Consider the following 24220-nt stretch of genomic DNA (forward strand, 5'->3'; position numbering starts at 1 on the left):
ATACGTTAAAATAGAAATATACATGAATATTTAAAATCTCTAATGAGGTTTCTACAGTATATATATATATATATATATATATATATATATATATATATATATATATATGTGTGTGTATGCTCATTAACTAATGATCTACATAACATTATATAAAGAATAATGTTGGTTAATGTAAGTCATTAGAACGTGAGATGAAACACAGGTGGTGTGAATGATGTAACATTGCGTCAACTAAGTGATTAAATCAAATGTTACAGATATTTAGAACGTGTCTCACCGTGACGGTTTTAATGCGTCCGCCGTCTTTGGTGCAGGTCCATCCGGAGCGATTGAAGAGTAGTCCACAGATCTCACCCTCTGAACATGGGGACATCTCACACCACTGCTTGCTTTTCACTATCCGGGCTACAAAAAACATTAAATAAATTTCATTTCAGTTCAGTATTGATTAAATCCATATAAACTCACTTTGCACATCAAATGTGCAACTTATGGTCAAATTGCACAAGGTGTACATATACATATATATATATATATTTTATAATGTTATGTAAATGTATATATAATGTGGGCTTCATTTTAGAAAATATATTTTTTGGACAAATTTGATCATTTACATAACCATTTCAAGACTATAAGGCCATAATGGGTTATTCAAAAATACTCGAATTTGAGGAAAAAAGGAAAATATGCCTTCTTTAGATATTCTTGATAATGCAAGAGACAATTACATTTTAGAAAAATATTTACAAATATTTTAGGGTAAATTTAAATAACCTTTTAAACCTGCATAACATGCTTTAATGCAAAAACAAAAACTGGTTCTTCAATTTTAAATTTTGCATTTAAAATTTTTTTTTTTTTTAATGAAATAGTCATTTTTTATGTTTGTTTAGGTATATGCAATGTCACAAAGTCTTAGATGCTAAAAATAGTTGTGACAATTTCTGATCATTTACATAACCATTTGAAGCTTTATAACATGCTTAAAGGCCAAAGGCAATAAATGTTTAATTATAATAAATATTTTTCATAAAAAAAAGGAAGTCATTTAAAATTTAAATGTGCTTTATGTTTGTTTAGATATTCTTCACAATATCACAAAGTCTCTAATGCATTATTTATATATTCTTTAAAAAAAATGGGTAAAAATAAGAGGATTAGATGCAAAATGATAATTTGTATATAACGGCTGTCATTTTATTTTTATTTCAATGGATTTTTATATACGATTTTTGTTAAAAACAAACCTTTGAGATCCAACAGGCATCACAAAAAACAACACCCAACCTTTATATTCCACATAAAATATGGATTTGTGTATGAAAGTGGATTTGAGATTATGGCAAAGTCATGCATGTTTCAGTAAGCAGCCTGCAGGCCTTGATTCACTGCACACTTCATTATCTTCACGTCGTAGAACCGAAACCATCAAACAACTCAAAGAGAGCTACATCAGACATGTGTATGCACTGAGGCTCTCGCTTTCAGTTCTCTTGTTTGCTCTGTAGATCCATGTAAAATTCCATAAACCCCTGCTGTTCCTGTGCTTCAAATGCAGATCAACCAGCATTCAGAGGGTGATGAGAACAAAACAGGTCAAAGATGATGTGGCGCATCAGACAATCAGAGGTTGCTTTTCGTCTGCACACCAGGAAAGAAAAAATAACAAATGAAAGCCCTTGAATAACTCAGTTGTTTCTTCGAGACAGCAATGAGATCAAATGGAGACCAGATTTGTGCTTCTCAAATGTTTCTACTGAAAAAATATTCACTTGTTATCTCACAAACACCTAGAGATTCAGAAAAGATTTCAAACTCCTTGAGTTCAATATGAACTCAAATATTTCTCATTTTGTTTCTATTTTCATATATCCAAAGGAATGTTATGAGAACCTCAACTAAAGGAAGAGTTGATACATTAAAAAAAAAGAAAAGACAAAAAGAAAAGAGGGTCAAAATGTACTCAACCTCAGGCCATCCCAGATGTAGGAGAGTTTGTTTCTTTAGCAGAACAGATTTGGAAAAATTTAGCATCACATCACTTGCTCACCAATGGATCCTCTGCAGTGAATGGGTGCCATCAGAATGAGAGTACAAACAGCTGATAAAAACATCACAGTCAGTAATCCACACCACTCCAATCCATCAATTAACATCTCGTGAAGAGAAAAGTTTGTGAGAAACAAATCCATCATTAAGATATTTTTAACTTTACTCTTGCTTCTGGTCAAAATATGCTTCCATATTCCATAATAACTCTTCCTCTAGTGAAAGAGTCCATCTCTTGTTGCTCTGTATCAAAATCGGTTTTTGCTTGTAAATCTTTGCATATTTCTCTCCTGATTCAGACAAGCTTACCTATTCACAGCAAAAAGCAATATTTTAAGTAGAAAAATGGTTTGTTGTGAAAACATTTGTTTTTCTTACAAACATACAGCTTTTGACTTCACAAGACATTACTTGATTGGATGAAGTAATGTGGATTACTGGGATGTTTTTATCAGTTGCTTGGACTCACATTCTGAAGGCACCCATTCACTGCAAAGGATCCATCAGTGAGCAATGATGTAATGCTACATTTCTCCAAATCGGTTCTTATAAAAAACTCATCTACATCTTGGGTGGCCTGAGGCTGAATACATTTCCAGTAAATCTTCATTTTTGCATGGACTACTCCTTTGAACCAAACATAACTGAACATGGATGTGCACAGAATACATTTCCAGGATTTAGATTATCCTTAAATTCTACAAAATCCTCAATTTCATTAATACAGCATCCCTGTGAGGCCTCAGTTCCTTGATTACTCAGTCCATGCAATTTTCTGCGCAAAAAGGCTCGGCTTCCTTTTCGAAATTTCCTGCCACCAGACGCTTAAGATATGTTTACAACCATTTTCTTGATCTGAAACACAGCAGGTCTTTCATGGCAGTCCTTATGAATATTGCGTATGATAACGTTATCAAAGCTCCATCCCTAAATTTATCAAAGTAAAGTTGCACGGCTGAAATAAAGAATTATGCCTTTAAAATGACGCGGAGCAAAAGCTGTGGACGGCCGAGCCAGCTTTACAGATCTCATCCAAGTCCTCTCGTCCCCAGGGGGCCTAAAACAATCAAATCCATCCCACATCACATAAACAAGCCTCCCTCAGAGGGACAGTATTCAAAAGCACAAATACAACTGGGCCATGAAGAAAGAAAACAAAGAGTGCTAAAGAAAATCAATGAGCTTAAATGAAGCTGGAATGCTTCAGCGAGGTATTTAGCGCGCAGTCGGTCAGGGTGTCTGAGCTGCGATGTTTCATGCTGAGGAATGGCTATATTGAGGTAACGGTTGTGATTACACATTCCAGTTGGAATCTAGTTAAGAGAAGTACTGCGGTGTGTGAACTAGTTTTAACATCTGTGAGAAATATCTACTGAGAGCACACAGACCACCTGAACACTAGATATTAAATCTTGACACAACATTTGAAAAATGTCAAATAAAAAACACCTTGCTGCTATTGTACCAGATCCATGTAACAAGGTAAAACTTTGAACTATAGCCGTTGTTAACGGACAAGCTGCACAAATCCAAGCTGATAATGGACGTGGTTTTGCGCAGTTAGTCAGTAAACAATGGTTCCATGTAGTAACAGCTGCTCTATGTGAAATCACGCACCTGATGAAATTTATCGCTGATTAGATAACCGGCTTCGGCCGATATATTGTGCACCCCTACTACTCATACTATTATTAGTACTGACTTCAAATGAACTTTAAACCAGTTTCATAGAACTGTATACGGATAAGGAGCTTACTAGCTCATATAGTTCTGATCTGAGCTAGAAAGCATACTATAGAATGACTTTAACATTTCAATAATCTCAATTTAGCTATAATATTAAGACTTTAAACTAGTACTCATACTACAACTATTGTATTTAAACGATACTGTTTTTTCATCTTTGATTCGAACACTAAGACTTTGAACTAGTACTGGACTTACACATTGCAAGATCTACCATTAGTCTGGCTATGCACTAATCCTACTTTTACTACTAGTCTAGACTTTTAACTTGTACTTGCTTTTGCAAACATCACATTTTCTAGCACCAGCCCTGAATTTTACCTCTCATACGAGCATGAACTAGTAAACACATTATTACTGGATTTACGCATTGCAAGTTCTGAATTGAAACTAGAAATCATACTAAGGCTAGATCTAGCTGTGCAGTAGTCCTATGCTTATTCTAGTACTAGCCCTGATTTGTACTAGTCCTCACATTACTGGTTCTGACTTTGAACTAAAACTCATACTAACACTAGAAGTAGAACCTTGTAGTAGTACACCTACGAGCCAGAGTAATAACTTTTAACTAGTATTCATAATACTGATACTCGGAACTAGTACCCAAAGTAGCCTGGAACTGACTTTCAATAAGTATACATACAGTATACTAATACTAATACTATGTTACTCACACTAGTAACGGATTACTACTACTCATACTATGGCTATCTGCACTAGTGCGTATTCTAGTTCTAGTCCTGACTTTATTAGTAGTACTGATTTTTTATTATTACTTAGTGATGAGAAATTTCAGCAGCCGAAAATATTCCAAAAATGTTGAATGAAACCTCAAATTATATCTTGTAAACAATGCCACATAATGTTAAATTTACCTCTGAAAAGTCATCCAATGTTCATATAGTTTATTAGTCAGCTAGAAAAAAAAAATTAATAAAAGAGAAGCTTTTAAAATATATGCATTATATTATATATAGTCATTATATTTTTACATACTTAACTTAATATACGTTCATTTGTCATGAATTTTTTTTTTATTACAGCCACTGTTTAAATGTTTATATTTTAACAATGAGTTGGAGCAGAAACATAATCATGTCATTGTGTAATTTAGGTCCATTTTAAATGTTAATACACAACTGTTAATTATTAAATACATTAGAGTAATTAATTGACTACTAAATAAAATCAATTTCCAGTTTTAGTTTCTTGGTAAATAAAAACTTTAATTTCAGTTTTGGTGTTTTTGGAAGAAAAAACTAAATCCATTCAAGATTAGCACTAAAACTGACACACTCATGCTAATACCAACTTGAACTGCTACCCATACCATCTGTACTCATATTAGCACTACTGTTTGCTTTGAACTAGAACAGATTCTACACATTCAGTATATTCAAAGCCGGCTCCTCTCAGTAATTTCCAACCGCTTCCCTTTTCGTCTCTTCCTAAAATACCTTATTTCAACAAAACCAAGAAGGTGCTGATCCACCGCCGCCTTTAAAGGCCTGATCTAAAAACAAGCCTTTAATGTAAAACAAGAATATAGCCTTAATTATCATTAATGCATGTGAGATGCAAATAAACACGTCTCATTGGGTACGGCTGAAGTGCTGTAACTAGGCCACACAGAGAGCAGAGACCGGCAGATTACAGCGCACACAGAGTTAAGCAGATATTTTCGTACCCTATTTGTTTCATGTGAAGCCTGATGAGGCTCCTGAGCCGCACTCTCCGCTGTAGAGGCAGACAGTGAACACATGGCCTCCTGGGGAGCCGTGTGCCTCCGCTCCAAACTCACTGATCATTAACTGCTTGCAAATAGATAGAACAAGAATACTTTCTCTTTCAGGGTCACTGTATATGGGGCAGACATATGCAAAATAACCCCAGAAACATGCACAAAAGCAGCGGAACAAGAATCAATATAAACACGCATGCAGCAGCCCACAAAACATGATCATTTCCTGTTCCTCCCTGCATGTAAAAAAAGATACCACCCACTGACCAGTGCATTTGTAAAGAGAGAACGAGTCCAGCTTCTAATAGAATGAATCACACCCACACACACACATCGTTTCCCATGGTACCTCTGTTCTTCATCATCTCTGTGTGCATGCAACACCTGAGCCGGCTCCGTCCAGCACACCTACACTGATTCAGACGTCTGCAGGGACCTGACCCGCACATAGCCTCCCTCTCTCCCCCTGGACCCTTGACCATCTGCCCCCCGGACTCATCTGCCAGACACAGCCTCACCTGCAGACTGCCATCTGACCGAACAGAGCTCAACAGAGAGCACACAGTTTCTCATTGCTGTGAGTTCAGGAAATACATTTCCATTCTTGCATTTATTTTCAATAAAAATGAAGGAAATAATCAAAAAGCTGAAAATAAAATTGGGTAGGGTTAGGCTAGGTGTAGGGAGGGCTTTGTACTAATAAGGTGGCATCAATTTAATAATTTGAATTAAAATTATAATTAACACTCTGTTTTATAAAGTACTATAATACTGAGGTGCATATATTTTCCACTATTTTTAATAAGAAGTATAAATAGCAGAAAATCCTGCTATTTTAACACCATGTAAATAGAATCTATGGCTATCTACAGTGCACTTGTAAATAGCCTCAATCACTATTTACAATAGCCACTGTCTTTAAAAAACAAAAATGCATTCAGTAACATTTTAGCGATGTGCAAAACTATAAATATTGGTGGGCTGCCTAAAGACACGTTGACTGCTCTGGCAACTAGTCTTAACTGGGAGCCCTGAAGCATTTTTTAAATTTGGATAATTTTAGCTTGAAGCGTAGAATGTTCAAAACAAAAAGTGGTAAAGTCCCAAATTAAAGCACCACCAACATCTAAATAAATAAATAACAAATCTTGCTCTTTTAAAAGTTTTGTAATATTCCATATTACTGTTTTACTGTATTTGTGATAGATAAATAAATCAAAAACTTTAAAAATCTTACCAAAATCATACCAATACATACAATAAATAAAATAAGTTAAATAAAATCAGAGCATTATATTTATGTGACCCTAGAACAGAAAACCAGTCTTAAGTCCCTGGGGTATATTTGTAGCAATAGTCAACAATACATTGTATGGAGCAAAATTATATATTTTTCTTGTATGCCAAAAGTCATTAGGATTTTAAGTAAAGGTCACGTTCCATGAAGATATTTTGTAACTTTCCTACCGTAAATATATCAAAACTTAATTTTTGATTAGTTATATGCAGTGATAAGGACTTTAAAGGTGATTTTCTCAGTATTTCGATTTATTTGTACCCTCAGATTACAGATTTTCAAATACTTGAATCTCGGCCACACTGATATGATATGATAACAAACCATACAACAATGGGAAGCATTAATTATTAATCCAAATAAAAATAAAAAAACGTACTGTATGTATGTGTGTGTGCACATACATGTATACAGTATATATTTTTTATTTCATTATTTAAATATAAATGTAAATGAAGTAGAAATTACTTATGGATTGAGCAGAAGCATATCCTGATGCTTAACCTCAGAGCTTATGGCAGTTGTTCCATGAAATATTCATACATTTACCCTAAAAATCAATTTGATCATGGAAATTTTGGCATTTTACATTTCTAAATCCTTCTGTTGAGCTCTTTAATGCAGTGGATATGAGGACCGGATGAGAAGCAGCAATAAGTATATACTGTATACTAAATGCTGAAGGGTCGATGGATGGATCTTTAATCTAATTTCTACATTCTTTGAAACTTTAATCGTCTCTGTACAGCAGTCATGAGGTAGCCTGTAATTTTACATCATGTGTGCGTGTTCACGCAACAGGTCCTTCTTTAATGGATCCACTACTAATGGAGCATGAAGGCAGCAGAGAAAGCCAATAAAAATCAATTTCCCACAGCTGCAATTATGGCACTCTCTTGGTTAATTACTCTGGTCTTGCCGTTACAAAGTGCTACTAATGTGTCGTTGAAGAGCTCACGCTGTATAGCATTTACCAAAAAACACCATCGCGCTGAAAAAACTGAATTACACGACCCCAGCTGTCAGGAGATTTGGGTTTATTTGCTACAGAAACAATGACTACCATCATATTCAGGTTTACAACCTAAGAAAGGCTGAAAGCCCTTGAGATACTCTGCCACATCCGGCGCTCGGCAGAACAGACAGGCTCAAATATTCCCCCTAAACCGCAGTGACAGACACAATCCAAAGATTACATTTTTTTTTTCATTCCCTTTTCACCGATCATCATCTGTCCTCGACTTTGACACAGCACACACTGCACAGAGGAACATTTCTTTACATGCAGCAAGTCTGACTATTGTGTTATATTGTGTGATACAGGATTTTGACATGAGACAAAAAAAAAAAATATATTTTTTAAAATGCAAATTCAACAGTGAAGTCGAATGACATGACGTGGCTTGTTGCATGCTGTGAACGGATATATGTGTGTGCACATCCACACAATGTGAGAATATGCGAGTGTGTGGGATGCATCTCACCGTCCACGCATGCTGGTCGGGCCCGTGTGGTGCCAGCGATCTGTCCTCTCCGGCAGGCACAGCGGGCTGTCTGCCTGGCGATAGTGCGCTTGGGTTGACTGCTGTCTCTATTCAACATCACTATCTCACATGTGCCTACAGCCAACTGACCTGTGGAGGACACACACACACATACATCCATTTCAGAAAGCATGACATAAAGATACCAGTAGTAAAATCTTGTTATATAAACTTCAACATGAAGGTTTAATATCTCTTAAAACGAGCCTATCTTTGAGTGCATTGTTATGTAGCAGTCTGAGAGTCATTGCCAAAGCAATCATGGAGGGAAATAAACATAGATGGCTTTCGGTGAAATAGAACATTTAAAAGAACGGTTCACCCAAAATTGAACACTGCTGTTGTTTATTCAATCTCATGCCATTTCAAACCTGTTTAACTTCCTTTTTTTGTGCGAAACACAAAGGTAATTTGTAAATCAATACAATGAAAGTGAATGAGAACTATGGCTGTCAAGCTCCAAAATGGCATCATAAAAGTGGTTCTTTTGATGCATGCACTATAAAATTGGTTCATTTGATTCAACAACTGTACTCAGTCTTCTGAAGCCATACAATAGCTTTTCATGAGGAATATATTATGAATGTTTCTTTGAGTTTACAAAACATGAACGAATGATTCCTTACTGATTCAGTCTCAGAGGCTACTCCAAGTTTAACACTGAGAAAAAAACTCAGTTTACATTACTCAAAATTATCATACAAGCCCACTTTTATAGTTTTTTTTTTATTATTATTTACAAGCCCCACTCATCATTCTTTGTAATAGCCCTTAAAAAAAAAAAAAAAAAAAAAAAAAAATAGAAACACAATTTTCATTTTTGGGGTGAATTATTCTTTTAAAATAGATATCTAGCTTAACAGCTCTGAATACTAGCATAAAATCCAACATACCAGCATAAGTTTTCTCATTGCCTATGTTATGAAAATCATGTAACATTCATAACAAAAGTAAATGAAAACTGGAGCCAGTCACAATTGTGCATTATTTGACTTGTGCATTATAAAAGTGGTTCATTTGAGTCAACAACTATATTCCAAGTCTTCTAAAGCCATACATTAGTTCTGCAGTAGGAACTTGGTGAACAAATTATTATTTGGATTCTTTTAAAAGAATAGGCTAAATCAAGCTCACAAAACTTGTCTAAATGATTAATTCATGAATCAGACTGAATTGGATCTCTAGTTCAACTCACTGACTCAATGATTCAGTCTCAGAGGTAACCCTAAATTTAACAGTGAAAAACAACTTCTGTTTTAACTGTGCATTATACAAAGCTATCAGAAAGCCACTTTTAGATCACTTTTACTGTGCCTTTTGGTCAGTTTAGAAGTTTGAAAGCCCCAGTCATCATTCATTGTAATTGCATTGAAAAGAACAACCTGTACAATCAGTTATACGATAGAAAATCATCTGGATTGGAGACAGCATTTTCATTCATTGGTTGAAATGTTCTTTAAAAAATAGATATCTAGTCCAACTGCTCTGAATACCAGCATAAAATCTAATTTTCCCATTGCCTGTAGTATGAAAATCATGTAACAGTACAATGAAAGTGAATGAGAACTGGGGCTGTCACACTTCACATTACACCATGAAAGTGTTTTGAAAGTGGTTATTTGAATCAACAGCTGATTTGGATCTCTAGTTCAGCACACTGACTCAGTGATTCATTACCACAAGTTTAACAGTGAAATACAACTTCAATTTTGGACTGTGCATTACACAAAGCTGTCATATATCAGAAGGCCACATTTGGACAACTTTTATAGTGCTTTTTGGTCCTTTTTGAAGTTTGAAAGCCCCAGTCATCATTCATTGTAATTGCATGGAAAAGAACAACCTGTACAATCAGGTTGACAGAAAGTCATATGGATTGGGAACAACATTTTCATTTTTGGGTTCTTTTAAAATAGATATCTAGTCCAGCAGCTCTGCATCCTAGCATAAAATCACATTTTCTCCAAGTTGATACTATGAAAATAGTTTAACTTGTGTACTGGATCTTTCCAAACATATCCAGACATCCGAAATGAACTAAAATAGGCAAGCTAGCATCGAGCATCATGGAGAGTTCCAACTAATTTGTCTTTAGAAGAAGACAGATACCTGAGATAATTTAAGGCGTCACTTAAATGGAAGCTTTTTGCTTCTCTAAAGGTGTTCATTGATGTTCAAGCCTTTTACAAAGCAAAATCTCTTTCTTTTATGTCCTTCGAGACCACTTCCCCTCAATGGTTTCTCTGACAGCCATAAATGCCTGGCTGAGAATTTTTGACACTTTTAGTTTGCAGGCAAAGCTCACAACTTTTATTCAAGTGACCACAGTGACCAACAAGCTTCGTATAAAAAGAACGAAAAGTGCAAAAAGTCTGGCTAGACATTAGCTGACTCATGCATAACCATAATCATAATTCATGTCAGTGAGAAAAGTCTTCCTCTTTCTTTCACTTCCTGTCTTCGCTCTTTCTTTGTGTTTGATCAAAAAAGAAAAGGGGTCGGGTACAACTCTATGAATCCGCCTGTTTAAAATGGCAATAAAAGCAGATTTACAATATTAATTAATCTTGTGTGATACCGTTGAAGGGCCAACAGAGATGTGATGAAAGGGGATTTTTATATGTGTAATAGAACTCAGGAACAGTGATGAATCACCGCCGACTCGTGCTTTAAGATTCCCTTTCACAGGAAGCTCATCTCAAGGGCACAATAATTCACTCTGATCAGCCCGGACGGAGAGCCAATCGGATCGCACCTTAAAAAAGCAAAAAGCCTAACTATCGTCTCCAAAATGCAGCAACACTGCAACTTTAATCAATGCTTGATGGAAGACAGTCCAAAAAGAGTCTATTCAGGCACCATATTCTCAATTTGTTCAGCCTTGATTCCAGCTTTAAGCTGCTGCTGATTGCAAGGCTGAACGGCTTATTGCTATTCATATTTTACACTTGCAAAAAACAGCACATCCACTCTCCCGTTGCATTAACACTGGACCCATTGAAATGCAAAGACAGCAGTGTGGAGCTGATGACCGCTACTGCTTGGTCAACAGTCAGCACAGGCTGAGCTGATTAAGACGGACGTGTCGAACGCAAAGCTCGGACTCCCAACAGGACGACCAAAGGCTTTCACAGTCCACCGGCCTGGACAATTACTATTTCAAAACCACAGGTTAAAGTCAGTGAACCCAAGAAGACACGTGCCTTTCAGTTCCAACAGTAAAAAAAAAAGCTTGATTTAAAAAAAACAACAACTGGTACATATATCTATATTTGTAGAATTCCTAATTAGTGTCTGCATTAATGAACTAACGTTCATGCCATTCTCACTTCAAAATCTCACTTGGCACATACAGCTAAGTTTCTTCTTGCAACAACACAATACGAAAAATCACTAACCAAGAGCAAAACTTACACGCAATTTCAGGCCGCACGTGTCAGATGCAAAGTCTACTGAAATTGTTTTAACCTTGACGGCGATGGGGGCATCTTGTTGAGTGGAGATGAGGAATCCCAGCAGACATCATTATTGTAAAGACTATGGAGAACGCTGAAGGTCACCTCTCTCCGTCTCGCTCCCTCTCTCGCTCTGATCAGCCTCCTCCAAAATAGAGCCACAACCTCTTTCCATAACGGCCCACATTAATCCTCCACAGCTCAGAATTTAGATAAGAGAATTAACCCCTCCTTCAGTCCTCTGATGCTTCTCTGTTTGCCCCTCTTTTATTGTTTCATTTCATTCCAAGATGTTTCTTCAACTACCGCACTTCTGTTTCTGTCAAAAAATACATTTACACTTTACACACTTGCATGAGTTAATTTGATTTTGTCTGCTAACAGCACACTGAACATTTTGTTGCATGACTTGACAAAATTGGAGCTTAACAGGTAATTAAGTGTTAAGCATATATATATATATATATATACACACACACATACACATACTGTACATATACACACACACAAACATATACATACAGTACATATACATCGTATTTGTGTCAAAATGGAAGTACGAGGGAAGTAATGAGAAATGAGTACAAAATATGTTCACTTATAATGTCAAAATGCAGAAAATAAAAACAAAACAAAATACACTTAATAACTTGACTTTGTTTAGATTACATAATTTTAAAATTGTACTTTTTATTTATTTATATATGCCGATTAAGATTGAAAATCTTGGTTCGGGACAAATGTTTAAAAATATATATATTTGTCAAAACAAAACAAAAAATACACAAAAACCTTTTAAGAAAGGAATGAATGAATACAAATGGCAAAGGGATGTTATACACTTTCCAAGAGAGTATGAAATAAATTAAAACTGTGTTTAGTGTGTACATATTTTGTTTATTTGACTCTTTAGGTTTTATATTAGGTTTAGATTATCATCATTTTAAAAAGGTAATCATTTATATTTATGTTTTAAGATTGAAAGTCTTGGTCTGATACAAACATTAAACAGTTATACAAAAATAAAATAGTGAAGACATATTAAAAACTTTCCAAAAGAGGAAAAAAAATTGAATTTAATATATTTTAATTAGTTAAAAAAAAAAAAAAAATCAACCCCTGGGACATAAGAGTTCCCATAATTAAAGAAACAGCCGCAAATGGTGCGCACACACACACACACACACACACACACACACACACAGAGAGAAGAGAGAAACAGCTGTGTGCTGCTGGCCAGGCACATCAATGGCAAGAAATACCAGCATTCTGTCCATGTTTAACAGCCAGAGGATGAATGGGGACGGATGGAGATAAGCCTTGGAAAACAGGATGGAAAGAGGGAGAGAGAAAGAGATAGAGTCAGAGGGTTTGATGTGCCAAAAGCTTGACAGCCATTCCATCACCGGTTGTTAAGTTAATTGATATGACAGGAGGTTTTTCTGCCTGTTTAGTCCAGACACGACAGACCGAATCAAATGATAAGGATCTACATGCACCTGGACACAGAGCAGCACATAGACACCCTGCTGGAGCAGAGACCAGGTCACCAAACTCAGCTCTGCTCTTCTGCAGACTCTACTTCCTCTCTCACAGGAACTAGATTCAGGTCTGCAGTGTCATTTTCAGTCGAAAGATGTAGGTACAACTGCAAGGGAACATGAGGTTTAAAGCTAGTGCAGTTCAAAACACCACCTTCTCTCCAAACACCGCACCACAGGACAGCTGACAGGAAGATGACACCGGTTTCTTTCTGGAGTTTGCAACAACAGATAAGGGTTAGACAAAACACATTTCACTCTCCCTGGGTTTCATCACTTGAACCGGCGGGAGAGCTAAAAGTTTAACACTGATGGGAGTGAATGGACGAATCGAATTGAAACCAGTTAAAAACATGTCCAAACATGAAGTAAAATAAAAAAGAAGTAAAAAGAAATTTGTATTAAGATAACATTAAATAAGATTTTTAACATTACAATTTTTTTATAAATTAGCACATTTTATTAATAATTCTAATTACTGTAATGCTAAACAATATTTTTTTATTTTGTCATTTTTTCATGTTGTCACTGTTACAGTAAAAAATACTGTAATACAATATTAAAACCAGTATAGCGGCAGTACAACAAATACTTCAATAAAGTATAAAACCATAGCCATTTAAATAATACCTATTTTACGGTGCCCCACACATGACATTAAAGACAAAATAAATAAATTGTGTGCACGATTTACTAATTCATTCCCTCACTGTACTAAAACGTGCACACAATTACTATGCCATTCCCTCAATTTGCTAAATCGTGCACACGATCTAGCAAATCGAGGGAACGAATTAGCAAATCGTGCACACAATTTATAAATCGAGTGAACGAAATAGTAAATCAAGGGAACACAATAGTAATTGTGTGCATGTTTTAGTACAGTGAGCGAATGAATTAATAAATCGTGCACACGATTTAGCCTACTATTTTTTTTGTTGCATGTCATGTGGGGGGCTCCGTACTATTTTAATTTTACTATTCAATTTTATTTTCTAATTTTATTTTACTGTTACAGTAATTTGAATACATTTATCAGTAATAGCAAGTAAAAAGAAGCAATGAGAATTTAGGCCAAAATCTGTTCTATATATAAAAATAAAAAAAATAAAAATGTGTAATATTATATCAAGATTAAAATAATACATAATACAATAAATTAAAAAATACAATAAAACAATATTTTTTTAAAACAAATTATCATAAGATTAAAATAATAAAAATATAATAAAATTATAAATTAAAATGTGTTCTATTATCATAAGACTAAAATAAATCAAATCAAATACATGTATTAAGCTATTATACTTTACAGTACATTATCAGAAGACACTGAATGTAGTGCACAATTATCCTGGACTACTTTCATGATGTTTTATGGTTCTTTTCCCCATCCTATTTAGACACTGATCCCAGTCCACTTTTATTACAAGGAAGACAGTGGTTCACACAGTGTTAAACATCTCCTTTGATGCTCCACACATGAAATGAAAGAGAGTAAATGTGAGTATTTTCACAATTTCTTTGCGGTGGAAAACGGCGTACTTGACAGGTATCGTGAGATTTACTCAAATACATCTCTTCAGTCCACAGACAGTAAAGCTAATCCTTTGTTACTGTACGAGTGGAAAGAGGCGCAGCTTGAGCCGCAGATGAAAAACTGCCCCTCTTTAGAGTTCGTCTTTGCTGTTAACAGTTATGTTCAGCAATAGAAATGGCCATAACCTCTGCATTGTGTTCTGAAGAGCTAATTAACCCACCCTAACCCTCTAAGAACCTGTTTAAACATCTTTGTCATTTAGTATCATCCTCAAGTGGAATGAGGACGACTATAACAAAAAATGTACACAAGTTAGCAACAAGCCAGGGAACAAAGGTCGCACACTTCATACAACATCCGACAACAGTAAAGTCAGACAGAAATTCTCAAGAGAGAAAGAGAGAGAAAGCAGTGAAGCTAAAATACTGCAGAACATCATATCATTCATCTTCAAATATTAGACACTCAAAAATTCAGCTGAGAGAGAGAGAGAGAGAGAGAGGAACAGGGACACAACTAGAAATGTGTGGCATTTGACATGAGTTAAATTTATAATCACCCAGCAGCAAAAAATGTTTAAAAAATGGGTGGCACAATGCAGTACAATTGATTTTGCCATAAAAAGCATTTGAGTTTTGCATAAACATCCGTTCACTTCCACAGATTCATTACCTACAGAGACACAAGTGGTTTCTCTGCACTACATTTATGACACGGCCATCATTAACATCTGGCATAACGGGAACTAGTGGCCTTTGTTGAGGAAGAAATTGCATTTTGCAAATTGTGCTTCTGGAAATGACATATCCTTCATGCCCACCTACACAATATTATGACAATGACATTTAGGGAGAGTGCAAAAATAACCAGCGATTCATACACTGTGGTTCATCCAAGTAATCCCAGAGGACAAATTTATTGCTCAGAGGTTGATCGCTCACAGCTCGAGAGAACTAATGGAGTTCTCCGTTATCTATTATCGGGTATCAAGCATCAACTTTGTATCAGATGTTTCTTCTAAAGGGTGGTGCACCTTTCAGATATGACAATGAGAATGTCAGTTCAATTCTAACTGAGTTCCTGAACTTGAATTAAAGAAGCAAACAGGAGGACTGCAATTTAATCTTGAATGTAAGGAAGTAGAATTAAAGTGAATTGAAGTTATATTATAAGAATATAATATCACTGCAATTGTGAAATAAAAATTAAAGATAATTTTGAAAACACAGACATACAGACATACAGACAGACCGACAGACCGACAGACAGATAGATGGATGGATACAATTACAGACAGACGGACCGACCAACAGACCAACAGACAGACAGATAGACGGATAGATAGATGGATAGATGGACAGATGGATACAATTACAGACGGACGGATGGACAGACAGACAGATAGATAGAATTACAAACAGACAGACTGACAGACAGATAGATAGTTAGATGGATAGATGGACAGATGGATACAATTAACAGACAGACAGACAGACGGATGGACAGATGGATAGATAGATAGGCAGACAGACAGAAAGACAGAACGGTAGACAGACAGACAGACAGACAGACAGACAGACAGACAGACAGATAGATAGATAGATAGATAGATAGATAGATAGATAGATAGATAGATAGATAGATAGATAGATAGATAGATAGATAGATAGATAGATAGATAGATAGATGCAATTACAGACAGACGGACCGCCGGACCGACAGACAGACGGATAGATAGATGGATAGATGGACAGATGGATACAATTACAGACGGATGGACAGATGGATACAATTACAGACGGATGGACAGATGGATAGATGGATACAATTACGGACGGACGGACGGACGGACAGACAGACAGACAGACAGATACAATTACAGACAGACGGACCACCGGACCGACAGACAGACGGATAGATAGATGGACAGATAGACAGACAGATGGATACAATTACAGATGGACAGACAGACAGACAGACAGACAGACAGACAGACAGACAGACAGATAGATAGATAGATAGATAGATAGATAGATAGATAGATAGATAGATACAATTACAGACAGATGGATGAACGGACGGACAGATGGATAGATAGATAGGCAGACAGACAGACAGACAGATAGATAGATAGATAGATACAATTACAGACGGACAGACGGACGGACGGACAGATAGATAGATAGATAGAATTATAGATAGTTCTGCAGCACTGTTGAGATCTTTGTTGAAACACAAAAACAAGTCTTTCTTTCCTAAGGAAGTGCTGAGAACTTCAGCTGCATTATAATTAGAATCATCTCTTCCCACCCACTGAAACCTGAGCTCAACGGTGGAAGCCGAAAGGTGTCTGCAGTGGCAGGGCGAAAAGTCCACAGAGGGAACTCTGACATTTCCAAATGTATTGTTAAATAAACTGGCAGCGCTGATGTTGGTGACAGCTCATCCATCTGTCTGTTCTGTGGCCCAGAGTGCACACCCACAGCCAAGCGCACTTTGATTTCCTGTCTGTGCCATGACAAATGGCGGCGCTTTGTGGGGGGAGCTGTCAGGGCAGGATTCACAGCCACTCGGAGCGAACCACACATTTCTCTGTTACCGAACCCCCCCAAAAGGGCCTGACAGACCAAGAACGTGTTGCAGGTAATGGGCCTCTCTTAAAAAGCACACAGAAGCCCTTTTATTTCATCACTCTCCCGCATTGTAAATCCATTTCCGAAGCCAAACACACTCCATCTGTCTCTCAGCCGTAGACGTGTTCACTAATATGAATTATTCTCGTCTGTAGTGGGGGTTTTAGATACCAGTCAGAGAACAACATCTACTACAAATCATGCCATCTTAAATCACAGCTGGTGGTTGTCAAAGGTGGTCAGAAATGTTCCCGCCAAGAATCAACAGACAAATTACCTTTCCTTGAGAGCACTTCCAGAAAAGGCCTCATGAAAATGCCAGACGAGTTCGCTTTTCTGTTCTGTGTTGATGCATTTCCTATTGAAACTACATGTTTAGGTGGGACATATGGCAGAATAGCAGATAATGTTTAGTTATGTCAAATCCATGAACAATTAATTATTCAATACTTGCTGATCGATTGCAAAGGGAGAGACATTCTTATTCTAGAGAGCATGTGATTGGACGAAAATCTGTGTAGTGCAGGACAGGGTTATTTACTGTATTACCTAAATCTTAAACCATAAACAAATTGTTACCTGAAATAAAATATAAAAATCTTAAACTTATTTTATCTCCAGTAGTTGCAAATGCATGTTGTCATTTTATTTTAGTTTAACTTAATAACTTAAGCGAAAACTGAAATAAAAAATAAGTAAATACACATTTAAATTTTTTTACTAAATTTTAAATGAAAACAGAAAATATAAAAATATAAATTCAAACTTTAACAAAAGCTATAATAGTATATCAGTGATACTAAAAATAAGTTAAAGGTTGTGGATGACTCATCAAGACTTTTGACATGTTTTCATGGAAGAGAAAGACTGTAAAGTTTAAATGTACACATCTGCAATGTTATGTGTTATTATTTATAAAATAAATTCATAAAATGTAAAATGAATAAATGATAAAATAAATCTTCAGTGTCAAATATATCAAATACACAAATGTTAAAATGTAACACGAAAAACACCTATAAAAGGTAAAAAAAAAAATGCTTTACAATTATATATATATTTTTTTAAATGCTAGTTAGTGAAAACTACTTAGTGTCACCAGTGACCCATTTTTCCTCACAGGCCTCTCAACAGCATGAAACAGACTTATGTTCTCCTTGTCTGTCTAATAAGCAATGATCAGAGGCATTTACGGCTCAGGTGATTGGCTCAGAAAATCTTTCTGGAACTCAAGCAAAGGCAGCAGCATTCAGGCCTCATGCACGAGCCGAGCAACTGCCATTAAGATGGATGAGACTTCTGGATAGCTCTCCAGGTTTATTAGAACTCCTTGAAAATCAACCAATGAGCGGCTTACAGTTGTCTCTCCATATTATGCCAGACACAAGAAAGTGCTTAAACATCAGAAAAATGTCACACATCACCTTTAACCAGCGCGAGCAGTATCTCTGATGTGCGGTGCAGCATTTGGAGTGCTTGACGGATAAAGAGAGAGACGTCGGTCAGTGACATGAGCTTGTGTCCTAACAGCCTGCAGATTTGCACATGCAGAGAAGCTTGTTTGCATCTCACACCACCAAGCAGCTGGATCAAATTTGCACAGGCATTAGTTTGAATGCGCGCAGCGGTGTGGGAGGTGCTCAATGAAACTAAAATCTCTTTATGATATTTAACAAATGACTAATCTTCTGCACCGAGCTTTCTGGGGAATTCCACTGCGGAAGAAGAGAGAATTTTTAATTGGACTCCTGACAATTGATTTTAATCTTGTAAATCTCTCATCTCGTCACTGTCCCTCTCGTTACTCCGAGCATCGGTGATGAAAACGCTCTGTGCATTATCGTGATGTCATCACAGCAGCTCTGTTGTGATCCTGGATGACAGCCCTGGCCTGAGAGGACGGCATAATTAAATCACGACTATAACACTGGCGCACAAAGACGCACATACATCTCTATATCGCTTGCATCTAACCACAATTAAAGCGCTATCATAATATGCATGTGTATGCTGGATCTTTTAAAAAGGCTTTTAAAAGGACAAGAGCAATGAGGGGTTTTCCTCACATGCCAAAGGTGCTTGAAGGGTCAAGGCTTCATCAAAACCACATGTTTTCATCTGTAAATGACTCGGAGCCAAACAGCGGCAAAGGCCGATGGTGACACACACTGATCAATCAATATCTCACCCACAACTTCAGTAGGGTCACGGATATCGTTATTGAAATGAAAGGCCACCACTCTGTAGAATCACAGCAATCATAAGTTGCTGCTTCATCCGGCTATAGACCGAAATCATGTTCCTTTAATGGATTTTGTTTTGTCGACCAGAACTGAATATTCAGTCATTATTTACTCATTTCAAACTTGTATGTCTTTCTTCAGTGGAAAAATTAATATATACGCAATAAAAAGAATAAATGCAATAAAAAATATGAACTGGTTTTAAAAAGTCTGCAATGCAATGGAAGTGAAAAATATTAATAAATGAATAAATTCAAATTACATATATAAAGTGATAAAATAATTCAATGCAAGTCCCTTTGGATAAAAGCATGTCAAATGCATTAATGTAAATAAACTAAATGAAACATGAAAATGGGACTGGAGAGCAACACTGTGCTTAAAAATAAACAAACAAATAAATAAAATAACAATATTTTTTTTCTTAAACTTTGGCAGAACACAGAAGAGTATAGTCTATAAAAATGCTTCAACTGTTTTTGTCTACAATAAAACTTAATGGGGCCCCAAACAGTATATTTTTTATGTTGTTGTTTTTTCATCGATAAATAAACTATTTTTCCCCAACAGAAAATATAAAGTCATTAACTCTTACAATGACATAAGGGTAAAATGTTTTATTAAACAAAAACAAAGTGCAAATTTTATCTTTTCTATATACAAAAAAAAATTGCCTGTTTGTGAGGTTGATGCTGTATAAATTGTCCTGTGAAGGGACAAATAAAGATATTACTACCTATCTACCTATCTATCTGTCTGTCTGTCTGTCTATCTATCTATCTATTGTTCAGTCATGCTGTTGGCCTATCATTTTGGCATTCTATACATCCATCTATAGATACATGAACAACATGACGTCATGGCAGAAATATGCCTTCACCTTCCCTGTAAAATACAACACATTCAGTGACATTCGATTAGTGATTTATCAGCTTCTGCAGCTGGACAGGTTGAAAACATTTCAGGCCCTAAGGAGGATCTTCCCTCCTTAGTTTGAGCTGGAGGCCATGAAGCCCAAATAAAACTAAACCATTAACTAAGAGGATCTAGAAGGAATGTTTGATCCCTCAAAAACAAGACACCAGTTCACGCCTACTAACACTGTGCTTAACGTCTCTGTTAAACATGAGGATTTGTGCAGCAGGGAGCCCATAAATCTGCAGTATAACCGCGCTAAGACGCCAACGTGAGATAAAGTGTTAATGTCTGTAATATCTCTTATTATATCCCATCTTAACTCAAAAGCCCATCGCACCCCCCAATGACAGCCATCTGCAAAACTTCCACATCAGCACACAAACGCTGTGCCACGTATGACATGCCTCCCAGTGCCTTTTTAGGGCACTTAGCTTATCAAATGTGAGTCATATTCTTACCCCTGACTCAAATCATGACTATCCTCTTCATTACCTCTAGAACACACACAGAAATGCTGGACAGACTCACACACACACGCAACAACACACTGTGTAATGCATGTTCAGTAGGCATTGATGCAAATGCATGCATACAAAAGTACTGGTCCCTGAACACATCATTCACAGCATCAGAAGAAGCAAAAGAACTTAAAAGACCCATGAGCTTCACAATACAACTAGTCCGACACTCACAATGTGCCTTTAAAAGCCATTCAAACAGAAAAGATAACCACAAATTAGATCTCAGCTGAGAGAAATCTCAACAATTGTGATCAGATTTCTCCAGTCCGCAATCAGAGGTTCTTCTCATTTGCGTTCCACATCTCAAATTCATATTTTTTCTCCAAAGACATTTCAGGAGACAAAGTTACATCTCCAATAAATCTCCTGAGCTGTGAAAGAGCAACCCCTGAGCAATACAATTTTCCTCTGGGTTGTGAAGCATGCCCTTCATATTATGCTATAGATTTCCATAATAATATCACAAGCTCTCCAGGGTCTCTCAGAGGAGTTGTCTTCAGAGGAGTCCTACACTGTATGGTTTCTCTCCTGGGTGTTAAGGTGCAGAAGCTCGGCTCAGAGAAATCTGACAGCTGCATTTTAAACAACTTTAAAATAGGGACAAAATCAGGTGAGTCCATGCATAGATATATGAGGTTATTTAGACCTCGTTACCATAGTGAAAGTGATGTATTCTGATGCTCAACACTTGCCTTCTTTCAGGATGTGGGTGTAGATCATCCACAGCATGAGCAGGCAGCAGAGAGACGCGCCTCCGCCGGCACATAGCGCCCGCATCCCCGACTGCATCCTCACTACGTCCCGCAGAAAACACTCGCGGCACCCAGCCTAGAGCACGTTCAAAGCAAACTCGGCTACTTCCATAGATTTACACGGGAATGCGGGCGGGATGCGAAGAGGGAGTTAATCCGACGTGAATTTACGCGCAGTCTTTTCCATTTTACGCATCTCATAAAACGCATTCAAATATTTAATTTGCAATGAGGGGCATTAAAAAGTCATTATTGAACGGGTGCTTGTCCAAGTTAATATTTAACTATACAGGATAGTATGTGTTTGAATTTAAAAAGCAAAGCAACGCAAATTGACGGAAAACTCATGCAAGCAAAGTAAAATGAGTCATAATTTGGTCCGTTGGAAATTGCGCAAATCCTCTGCGGTCTGGAGAAGTATCCACACGGAGTACCAGTCCAGTGGTAACAGGTCCAGAATGTACGGATGCTGACTGTAGATGAGCTAGAGACGGAGGCTCGGTTCTTGGTCTTCAGAAATGCGTCTTCTCCAATGTCACTCCGAGGTTCCCAAACCAGTCCGTGTCAAATCACACAGAACCTGCCCTGTGGAGTTACAGAGAACAGCAGTGAAGCGTTTCGCGCATATTCTATGTGATTCGTGGCTGGATTCAGAGCCGAGTTCTCCCTCCTCTGGCACGCGCGCACACACGCAAACTCACGCACACACTCAACGTGTGGGGAGAAGAGATGCAGATAAGGAATTTAACTATTCCGTTTCTTAAGGATTCTTTTAATAAAGAAAAAAAAAAAAAGATTTAGATAGTGAAATAGACCTGACCATTTTGTGGTCCTAAAACTTAAAAAAAAAAAATGCTTTTTCAAACTTGGTTTCCTTATGGGCTTTTACATGTTCCGAATGAGTAGCCTACATTAAGTTTTGCGGTTAATATGAATTAGGGGAAAAGAAAAAGAAAACCCGTAAGTTTTGTTCTACTTCAGGTAAACCGATAATAACTTGAGGTCTAAGTCGAAAATCTGCTCATATAAGTTGCTCATATAAGGCTTTTCTTTCGAGAACACGTCGCGCTGTATGTGTTTGATTCAGTGAAAAAGAATTGACTCTGAATCAATCCTGCAGGAATCGAATACCCCGCTGGTCGGGTTTGATACAATAAAAAGAACCTGTTTATCAGATTAATTCCCTCTGGAATCGAACTGTACTAGTGCCATTATATATATGGGTTTAATAAAGTTAAAACAACCAGCTTATCGCAGTCATTCCCTCTGGATTCGCACTATATTGGTCGTGATGTATTCGAAGGAATCAATAAAAAGAACCGGCTCTTCGGATTCATTCCCTCTCAATTCGGAATATAGCCTACTGGTCGCGGTTAAGTTAATATATTTAATATAGCCTATACTGACAGGTTGACAGTTTTACAGTTAAGTCATAATTAGCTGTCCTTAAAGTGACAACATTGCAAGTCGGTTATAGATAATGTTATAGCCTACCTATAATATATATATTTCTAGCCTATATCTACTAGCGCATCCTTGCAGACGAGACTTCACATGCTGAAACTGAAATAAATTACAGTAGCACATATCCGTTTTTTCGTAAAGTCATTGTTTGCATTTATATTCTACAGAGAACACCTTTTTTGTGAAAAGAGCCAGCAATATTTGCAAATGAGCAAAGTATAGGGCAGTGACTGGAATTGCAACTAAAGAAGAGTCTAATAATGAATCTGGATATGAATAGTATACAGGATTAGATACACAAATAAATCGAAATGGCTTCTTTTGTATTAGTGAATATATACATAAAATATCAGCCCATAAAAAGCCTCTTCTTATGCAATATGCATTGAGCAGTGTGCATTATCCCAACAGGATGATTTAAACAACAGCATTTCCATGAGCTTTACATAAAGTATTAAACACGGTCACAATTTATCAAACTTATCAGAGTTTGACTCCACGATAATGTAATACAGGTTAAAAATGTGTCATATACATGTCACAAATAAGCACTACAAAGACATGATTATCGTGATTAGTAGAAATATTCAGCAAGCTGGAGTTACTGACATGAGAATGCATTCCAAAACACACCATTTAAAAAATAAAAAAAATAAAATGGAATTTTTCTGCAAATACTACTGTGCTCTTTCAATATGTTGTTTTTTTCTCTTGCTCTCTCACTCTCTCCCAAAATCTGCACGTCACCCCCTGGGAGATAAGACCAGGTACAG

General features: G+C 36.7%; 1 protein-coding gene across 1 annotated transcript; it reads right to left on the minus strand.

Moving 5' to 3' along the window:
* Positions 1-277: 277 nt before the first annotated feature.
* On the minus strand, positions 278-22678 carry LOC113073906 (protein FAM19A5-like; the record flags this gene model as incomplete). The annotated part of the gene is made up of 3 exons (XM_026246650.1): positions 21924-22678; positions 8321-8470; positions 278-405 (listed from the first exon to the last, which is right to left on the minus strand). Coding segments are annotated over exons 1-3 (375 nt in total), but the record flags the coding sequence as incomplete, so codon positions are not given.
* Between the last annotated feature and the right edge of the window lie 1542 nt (positions 22679-24220).

This window comes from Carassius auratus, unplaced genomic scaffold, assembly GCF_003368295.1.
Source record: "Carassius auratus strain Wakin unplaced genomic scaffold, ASM336829v1 scaf_tig00013232, whole genome shotgun sequence".
Taxonomy (NCBI): Eukaryota; Metazoa; Chordata; class Actinopteri; order Cypriniformes; family Cyprinidae; genus Carassius; species Carassius auratus.